General features: G+C 42.1%; 1 protein-coding gene across 1 annotated transcript; it reads left to right on the top strand.

The window, feature by feature from the left end:
* Positions 1–2,521: 2,521 nt before the first annotated feature.
* On the top strand, positions 2,522–7,686 carry LOC117528195 (ADP-ribosylation factor-like protein 4D). The gene is made up of 3 exons (XM_034190788.1): positions 2,522–2,647; positions 3,704–4,361; positions 6,768–7,686. The coding sequence occupies exons 2-3, from the start codon at positions 3,918–3,920 to the stop codon at positions 6,930–6,932; spliced, it is 609 nt and encodes a 202-aa protein (XP_034046679.1). The 5' UTR covers positions 2,522–2,647; positions 3,704–3,917; the 3' UTR covers positions 6,933–7,686.
* The last annotated feature ends 2,306 nt before the right edge of the window (positions 7,687–9,992 follow it).

Genomic DNA, 9,992 nt, shown 5'->3' with positions numbered 1-9,992 from the left:
ACTTCCTTTTTGCTAAAGCTTATAGTTAGGGCTGGATCAGGTGACCCTGAACCATCCCTTAGTTATGCTGCTATAGACGTAGACTGCTGGGGGGTTCCCATGATGCACTGAGTGTTTCTTTCTCTTTTTGCTCTGTATGCACCACTGCATTTAATCATTAGTGATCGATCTCTGCTCCTCTCCACAGCATGTCTTTTTCCTGGTTCTCTCCCCTCAGCCCCAACCAGTCCCAGCAGAAGACTGCCCCTCCCTGAGCCTGGTTCTGCTGGAGGTTTCTTCCTGTTAAAAGGGAGTTTTTCCTTCCCACTGTAGCCAAGTGCTTGCTCACAGGGGATCGTTTTGACTGTTGGGGTTTTACATAATTATTGTATGGCTTTGCCTTACAATATAAAGCGCCTTGGGGCAACTGTTTGTTGTGATTTGGCGCTATATAAAAAAATTGATTGATTGATGATAAACTGTGCTTTGAGCCCCAAGTGGATGCAGCTTGTAAAAAAGCCAACCAGCGCATGTATTTTTTACGGAAGCTTTGGAACTTTCATGTGGGCTCTTCTTTTATGAAAATATTTTATTCATGTTTTATCAAATCTATTTTAACCTTTTTTTTATATTTGTTGGTTTGATTGTTTGTCCATCAAGCAGTGAAATCGTCTTATGGACATTATGAAGGTGTGCTGTAAAATCACCAGAGGTTCACTTAATGATCTTAATGAAATATTTAAGGTCAGATGTTTTAAAAAAGCTAAGGCCATTATAGCTGACCCTTCTCATCCTCTTTGGCATGAGTTTTCACTGCTGCCATCTGGCCGCCGTTATGTTGTCCCTCGGTGTAGAACTAACAGGTTTAGAAAGTCCCTGATTCCAAATGCTATTCGCTGTCTCAATGCACATTTGTAAATGTCTTAGTTGTAGTTGTACTGTTGTTATGTTGTTTGAGTTGTAATTACTGCTGCAAACAAATTGCCCCACGGGGACAATAAAGAAACCTTGAACCTTAAAAATCCATCTGTCCTTTTTTTTTTTTTTTACATCTGCCAAGGATGTAATAAAATCAACTAGTTTATTTGTCTGTCTGTCTGTTAGCAGGATTACATCAAAACTACTGCACAGATTTTGACGAACTTCACCACAGATAGATATTAGACTATGGAAGAACCCATTAAATTTTGGAGTTGATCCGGATGCGGATCAGGATTCTGGATCAAGTTTCACTTTATATAGGCTTTGAAGGATTACTGTTAGCAGGATTACTGCACAGATTTTGATGAAATTTTCAACACATATACATATTAGGCCATGGAAGACTCCATTAACTTTGTATAGTCTTTGAAGGATTACATGAAAACTACTTCACAGATTCTCACCAAATTTCACCACGGATACATATTAGGCCATGGAAGACACCATTAAATTCTGGAGATGATCCGGATCCGGATTCTGTATCAAGTTTCACTTTATATAGTCTTTGAAGGATTACGTCAAATCTACTTGACGGATTCTCACCCAGTTTTCACCACGGATACATAACAGGCCATGGAAGACTTCATTAAATTTTGGTGGTGATCTAGATCTGGATCCAGATTCTGGATCAAGTTTCACTTTAGTTTTTGAAGGATTACGTCAAATATACTTCACGGATTCTCACCAAATCTGCACCAAGATAGATATTAGGGCATGGAAGTCTCCACTGAATTTTGGAGGTGATCCGAATCTGGATTGGCGAACATCAGAAATCTCCCTTTTGTTAATACTGGAACTTGTATTTGGCTGACAGACAATGAAAACAACACTGACAGAAATGATGGCGGTAATAATAATAATAACAATAATAATAATAATAACAATGGCGTCATGTCTAGGGTGTAGCCCGCCTCTTGCCCTATGACTGCTGGGATAGGCTCCAGCCCCATGTGACCCTTAATTGGAGTAAGAGGGTATAGAAAATAAATGGATGGGTAATAATAATAATAATAATAATAATAATAAATACATAAATAGAGAGGTGGAGCTAATTTGGTGGAGTGTGGCTTTTCTAGAAAGTACTCCGACTTTGAAAGATCCAAATTAAGGTTGTATTATGATTTATTCATTTAGACGAACAATACGAATCGATTTGCAGTCTGTGGAACAGATCGATGACGTATGGAAGCATCTGGTCATTTGAATTACGATCACCAGATGCTTCCATTATGACGAGGAAGAGGGGGAGAAACTTATTCTGTGCAGATTTTCCCTGCCGGTAGTTCCCGAAAACAGCCGGTAGAGGGTGCTGTAGTACCGCCATCTAAGCGCTATTTATTTTATTATTTATTTATTTATTTATTTATTGGAGGTTTTTATCTAACAACAATAATAACTATCCTCCCCCCCTCCCCTCCCCCTCCCCCCCCCCAAAAAAAATTTGGGCTTCTGATTCTCATACACACAAAATGACACACGTGCGTGCGCGCACGCGCCTCATTGGCAGTGACGTCACCGCTGGGGGTTGCTCGCTGCTTCTTGTTTCCACCTTCAGTCTTCTTCGAACCAGAGACATAAACCGGTTCACCGCCTTCACTCCTGGTCGACGTTTCGTCCAAGTCCTTTTTTTTTTTTTCTGGAATATGCGCAGACTTGTGACGCAGACTGTTTCAAACAGTGCGGACAGGTGAGTTTATTCAGTTTAAATAACCTTATTGGATTTGACTGCAGGCTTGTGAAGATTTGAACTTTTTAACAGATAACATCACGCAGGAACCTGTTCATTACCACTGTCCTTCTGAGTCCAGAATCCCGGATCAAAGACTGTAGTTTTTTTTTTTTTTAGTCCAGATAGTCCCAGATCAGGGACTGTAGATTTTGTGGTTTGACGGTCAAAAGTCCTGTGCTGGATGTCATCAGAGGGCTTCATCTGAAGATAATTATGTCATGTTAAAAAAAACAAAAAACTTTTAGTAAATTCAAACCTCAGTGCAGACTTTACAGCAATTTTATTTTTCCTAATTAATAATTAACTATTTACTCAAGACTGAACAACATTCTAATACTTCATGTGTGTGTTTTTTTTTTTCTCTCTCTCTCTTTTCAGTGAACATTTTACATTCTTAGTTAACCTTTGTCTTTGGAGATTTTCTGCATTCAATTTCACTTTATCTGGCCTGGTCTTAATTTTGCTGCACATGTATTCCTGTAATTATGATAAAAGGATCTGATAAATACTGTAAAATCTTGTGCTATTATTATTATTAATCTTTTGTCTGAATATGTTTTGTTTATATTCATCTTTTAAATGCTGGAAAATTGTATTCAAAATTAGGAAAATCTTTACTTGATTAATTATGGATACATTAGCATAAGAAAATAATGCTAAATATTTGGATAAAATATATGTGTATCTTGTGGTCTGATTATTTTTTAGGAGGTACTTTTTTTCTGTGTTACTAGGGTCTTTTTCAGCCTCGACCCTAGGTTGAATTCTTTTGGGGGTGGGGCGAGGCGTGTTAGATGTGATGGATTTGAATATATTTTTACTTTGAGGTCTCTCGCGGGTTTGCGGTGGCCCTCGGCAGAAGTATGCTCTCCACTGAATGCTGCACAAGTCTTAAATTAACCTCAGGTTGCAGCTCCACGAGTCACAACCCACAGTGCTGACAAATCTATAATTACAAACAGCTTGATGCTGTTTTTAAAAGTGCTGATTCGTACTTTGTTCTGTTTTCCTCAGTGACTGTAGCCGGCGGTTTGTCCCCTGTAGTTTGCTACTGAGACCAGATGTATGAACTGGGCTCCAGCCAAAGAGGCTCCTGATCCTTCTGACACGTCACAGGACCAAGATCCCACAAAGCAAGTGAGCTATCCTTCAGGATCAGAAAGGAAAAGAGGATCCTGTCAAAGGACTTTAAGTTTTAGAAATCCTTGGCACTCTGGTGGTATCAGAGATGGGGAACCAGTTCACGGAGATCGCTCCCACCACTCCGTTCCTACATAACTTGCAGTCTTTGCACATAGTGGTGGTTGGTTTGGACATGGCGGGGAAAACCTCACTGCTCTACCAACTCAAGCTGAAGGAGTTTGTTGACACCATCCCCACCAAAGGCTTCAACATGGAGCGGATCAAAGTTTCCACAGGAAACTCTAAAGCCAACAACACCACCTTCCAGGTGTGGGACGTCGGAGGTCAGGAAAAGCTCCGGCCCCTCTGGAGGTCCTACACCAGGAGGACGGATGGACTGGTGTTTGTGGTGGACGCGTCTGAGATGGAGCGTTTGGAGGAAGCCAAGGTGGAACTTCACCGGATTACCCGATCAGCAGAGAACCAGGGGGTTCCTGTGCTGGTCCTGGCCAATAAACAGGACCTGGCTGGAGCCATGTCACCTTCAGAGGTATTGACATTGTTTTTTTTTTTGTTGTTGTTCGTTTTTTTTAACCAGGTTTGTCAAAAATAGGTGCAAAGGGGTGGAAAATAGGGATGTGAATCTTACAACAACTCACGATTCAATTCAATGCAGATTCTTGGGGTGACGATTCGATTCAGAATCGATTTTCAATTCAAAAAGCTCTGAGAAATAGTTATATTACTTAAAAAAATTATGTTAAGAAAATGCAGCTTTACAAGGTTAATCAAGTGTTTCTAAAGGTGTAAATTTACTTATCTGCTTTGCTCATTCGGAGTTGACTGGCAGTTTAGCGAAGTGCTGGTCAGTAGTCGGCAGATACCGCTGCTCCACTTCTTTTATCTCCGGGTGATGGCGTAGCTTGTGGATTTGAAGTGTTTCCGAAGTACTTGACTTTCATTTTGCACACTGCATAAGTCATGTCAAGCTCTTTCTTACGCAGCAAATAAAATCCAAAATGTGCCCAAACATTTGCCTTAGCAAAGACGATGCAGGCTGAATGAGCTCTTCGCCCGCCATGCTAAGCTGCAGCTCACGAATGTTTGAAGCATGCCGGACCCTCCCCTCGCGGGGACGCTGTAGTACGGAAGCTGTTGCCTGACAAACGGTACACGCAGCGAGTAAGCAAGAAAATGTTTAAAAAAATGCTTTTAAAAATTGATTTTGGACATTTTGGATCGAATCAGAATCTTCATAAATAAGAATCGTGATTCAGATGTGAATCGATTTTTTTTTCGGCACTCCTAGTGAACAATGTCAAGTAAATTTCTGGAAACTTTCTTGAAACTGTCTATGGGAATTTAAGCTCAGGAATTTTGGAAATTTTGGCTTAAAAACAAACAACAACAACAAAAAAAAACAATTTGCAATACTCCACCTTGGAAACCTTCAATGGAAATTAACAGGAATATAATGAATTAAAGAGAATTTACAGAAATCAATGGGAATTAACTGGAAATTTGGGGAAATTTGTACAAATTGTATTATACTGAGTATCCATAAAGTATTCACGGCACTTCGCTTTTTCCATCTTTTGTTATGTTACAGCCTTATTCCAAAATTGAGTAAATTAAATTTTTTCCCCTCAAAATTCTACACACAACACCCCATGACAACATGAAACATTTTTTTTTTTTTTGCACATTTATAAAAAAAACCCTAAGAAATGACATGCACATTAGTATTCACACCCTTTGCGTAATATTTTGTTGATGCATCTTTGGCAGCAGTTACAGCCTCTTTCACTGAACAACAACAACTGCAGCTGGTCTGCTCTGTGTCAGTCTGATCCCATCAGATCTCAGAAGCTAAGCAGTGCAGTATCTGGTTAGTACTTGGATGGGAGCCCTCTTTGGAACACCAGTGGCTGTGTGTGTTTCTCCAGGTAACACTGGAGTTACGTCAGGAAGGGCATCCGGCGTAAAACTTGTGCCACGTACCAGTGCAGATCTGGCTGTATCCGCTGTGGTGACCCCGAACAAAAATGGGAGCAGCCAAATGGACAACGACAACAACAACAAAAAAAAAACATGGTGAAAAAAAAAATCCCATCCAAAATACAAAATTAAAGCATTTTTTTTCTGAAGCTTCTCAAGCCTCTGGTTTCGGCATTTTTTTTTGCACTGGATGTTGTCCTTTGCTCAAATGCGGTAATGTGGCGTTTGCTGAAATTCTCAGAATTTTGCAACAGGAGACAGAGCTGAGTCAGTATCAATGACAATTTTTCTAGCGCTAGTTCCAGGACTGAGGTTTGAAGGACCTAGCTGTGTCTCAGAGTGTGGAACATGTTCTAGATTTACTGGAGACTTTTTTTTTTTTTTTTTTTTTTTTTTTTACCTGAGCCAAATGTGCAAATGGAGTGAAACTATTTGCCTTGACACATCAACACTGCTATGTAGAAGTTTCCTCTAAACCACTGGACTTCTCCTTTAATCATAAAGATGTTTTGTGAGGGAGATGAAACAAGGTAATTTTCGAGCAGGGGTGGGCAATTTGTTCCAGAAAGGGCCAAGAGGGTGCAGGTTTTCTTTGCAGCCACTCCACCAGGTGATTTCACTGATTAATATCACCTGGTGGAGTCAGTGGCTGCAAAGAAAACCTGCACCCTCTCGGCCCTTTCTGGAACAAGTTGCCCACCCCTGTTTTAGAGTAAACTTCTTGACATCACCAACCTGGACTGAGAACTTTCCTGTACAGAAACAGTGATTTTGAGAAGTTTCCTCTAATCCACTGGACTTCTTGTTTAGTCTTAAAGACATTAGTAAGGAGGACCTCACCTTATGGATTAGTTCCAAGTAGTTCTTAATGGAACTGCAGCATGGAACCTGCAGATGTTTGACTTTCAGTGTTAAGTCGTGGTCCACTGCTTTGACTCACATATTTCTGATGTTTCAGGTGGAGAAGGTGTTGGCCCTCCATGAGCTAAGCTCCTCAACGCTGCACCACACACAGGGCTGCTCTGCACTGGACGGTCAGGGTCTGCAGGCTGGCCTGGAGAAGCTGTATGACATGATCCTGAAGAAGAAGAAGATCCATCGATCCACCAAGAAGAAGAGATGAACTGTAACAGCTGTGGGATTAGTTTTTAGTTTTTCTGAGCCACGATGCATCTGAGGACCAGCATGGTCATGTGAGTGACACTTTTGGACCTTAAATGGAGTTCTGTGTGGAATCCTGGAGGTCCCTCAGTGGAGTTTAGACACCTGACACGCCCTCTTTTTCAGTGTAGCCACCATGTACATTTTTTATGTTCTCAAAAACATTGGAATTAGCTGTTTTAGGTTTGTGTTAGTTCATCGGAACCTCATTGTCTTATCAGTGGAGTTTGATGGTGAAGCTTCAGAGATGTTTGTGTAAAGTGCAAGCGGTCACTGATGCACTCGCACATTGAAGGACACTTTGCTCTCACAAAGGACCTTTCACCCGAGTACACTAATATACCAACAGGAAGCTGGAAACCTCGCTCGAGCTTCATGCTTAATTCACTGTTTCACCAAATGTTTCACTTTTCTTTTTTGATGCATGACGTTCACCTTAATATCTGCGAGGAGTAATTAAGAAACACTTTGTTAGTCATCCAAAAGATGAGCAGTTGGCCGATGTTGATCTTGATGCGGCACTGGGCTCGGACTTTGATGTTCTTTGACTAAATGGGACTGACGAAGCTCGAAGCTTTTAAAACCCGTCTCACGGGTTTGGTTTGTGTTTGTTGGCAGCAAATATGTAGTCAATGACGTTTAAGTAAGGCATTGTTTTTTTTACACTGTGTAAATATTGTAAAGTGCTGAACAAATAAATTATTGCACATCCTTGATGTTCATTCATTAGTTTTTTTTATACCCGCTTACTCCAGTCAAGGATTCCACGGGGCTGCAGCCTATCCCAGCAGTCACAGGCTGTGAGGCAGGGTACACCCCAGACAGGACGCCAGTCTGCCGCAGAACGTTGTTTTGCCTGGAAACAACTTTTAAAATATTAAATTTGTCGTACTGTATTAATGTCAAAAGTTTTCCAAGTCTAAATAAATTAGACCGTGACACAAAAAGTTGGTTCCCATCAACATCCACAGTGTTTGTTGGGTATAATGTGGGGTTACAGACAGGTCCGTAAGTATTCAGACAGTAACCTGCTCAGGTACGTCCTGTTTTCACTGATCCCCCTGAACATGTTTTTACAGCTTATTTGGAGTCTACTTGGGGTAAATTCAGTTGATTGGACATGATTTGGAAAGGAACACAGCTGTCTACATATAAAGTCCCACAGTTGACAGTGCAGGTCAGAGCACAAACCAAGTATGAAGTCAAACGAATTGTCTGTAGATCTCTGAGACAGGACTGTCTCGAGGCACAAATCTGGGGAAGGGTAAAGCAACATTTCTGCTTTTTTAAAGGCCCCGATGAGTACAGTGGCCTCCATCATTCATAAATGGAAGAAGTTCGCATCCACCAGGACACTTTCAAGACCCGGCCACCCATGTAAACTGAGCAATCTGGGGAGAAGGGCTTTAATCAGGGAGGTGGCCAAGAACCCAATGGTCACTCTGTCAGGGCTCCAGTATACGTCTGTGGAGAGAGGAGAACCTTCAAGAAGGACAACAATCTCTGCAGCAATCCACCAATCAGGCCTTTATGGTAGAATGGCCAGATGGAAACCACTCCTTAGGCACATGGCAGCCCACCTGGAGTTTGTCAAAAGGCACCTGAAGGGCTCTCGAAATGTGAGAAACAAAACTCTTTGGTCTAATGAGACAAAAGACTGAACTCTTTAGTGTGAATGACAGGCATCATGTTTGGAGGAAACCAGACACCATCTCTACAGTGAAGCATGGTGGTGGCAGCATCATGCTGTGGGGGATGTTTTCAGCAGCAGGAACTGGGAGACTAGTCAGGACTGAGGGAAAGATGAATGCAGCAATGTGCAGAGACATCCTGGATGAAAACCTGCTCCAGAGTGCTCTTGACCTCAGACTGGGGCAACAGTTCATCTTTCAGCAGGACAATGACCCTAAGCACACAGCCAAGATATCAAAGGAGTAGCTTCAGGACAACTCTGTGAATTCCTTGAGTGGCCCAGCCAGAGCCCAGACCTGAATCTGATTGAACATCTCTGGAGAGATCTAAAAATGGCTGTGCACTGACATTCCTGTATTAATTGCACCTGTTTGAACTTGTTACCTGTATAAAAGACACCTGTTCACACACACAATCAATTACACTCCAACCTGTCCACCATAGCCAAGACCAAAGAGCTGTCTAAGGACACCAGGGACAAAACTGTAGACCTGCACAAGGCTGGGATGGACTATAGGACAACAGGCAAGCAGCTTGGTAGAAGACAGCAACTGTTATGATTATTTATTAGAAAGTGGAAGAAACACAAGATGACTGTCAATCTCCCTCGGTCTCGGATTCCATGCAAGATCTCACCTTGTGGGGTAAGGATGATTCTGAGAAAGCTCAGAACTACACAGGAGGACCTGGTCAATGACCTGAAGAGAGCTGCCACAGTCACAAAGATTACATTAGTAACACATGATGCTGTCATGGTTTAAAATCCTGCAGGGCAGCAAGGTCCCCCTGCTCAAGCTAGCACATGTCCAAGCCTGTTTGAAGTTCACCAGTGACCATCTGGATGATCCAGAGGAGGCATGGGAGAAGGTCATGTGGTCAGATAAGACTAAAATAGAGCTTTTTGGCATCAACTCCACTCGTGTTTGGAGGAACAGCCCCAAGAACACCACCCCAACTGTGAAGCATGGGCGTGGAGACATTATTTTTGGGGTTGTTTTCCTGCAAAGGGGACAGGATGACTGCACCGTATTGAAGGGAGGATGGATGGGGTCATGTATCGTGAGATTTTGGCAAACAATCTCCTTCCCTCAGTAAGAGCATTGAAGATGGGTCATGGCTGGGTCTTCCAGCATGACAATGACCCCAAACACACAGTCAGGGCAACTAAGGAGGGGCTCCGTAAGAAGCATTTCAAGGTCCTGGAGTGGCCTGGCCAGTCTCCAGACCTGAACTCAATAGAAAATCTTTGGAGGGAGCTGAAACTGCAAACCTGAAAGATCTGGAGAAGATCTGTATGGAGGAGTGGACCAAAATCCCCGCTGCAGTGTGC

The sequence above is a fragment of the Thalassophryne amazonica genome, chromosome 16, assembly GCF_902500255.1.
Source record: "Thalassophryne amazonica chromosome 16, fThaAma1.1, whole genome shotgun sequence".
NCBI classification, from domain to species: domain Eukaryota; kingdom Metazoa; phylum Chordata; class Actinopteri; order Batrachoidiformes; family Batrachoididae; genus Thalassophryne; species Thalassophryne amazonica.
The sequence above is the reverse complement of the archived record's forward strand: the minus strand, read 5'-3'. Positions and strand labels throughout refer to the sequence as shown.

Excerpts from the sequence above, each read along its gene's own strand:
- LOC117528195 (XM_034190788.1), top strand. The coding sequence starts at position 3,918 with ATGGGGAACCAGTTCACGGAGATCGCTCCCACCACTCCGTTCCTACAT. Across the intron at positions 4,362-6,767 it reads GAGCCATGTCACCTTCAGAG|GTGGAGAAGGTGTTGGCCCT; the intron begins GTATTGACATTG and ends CTGATGTTTCAG.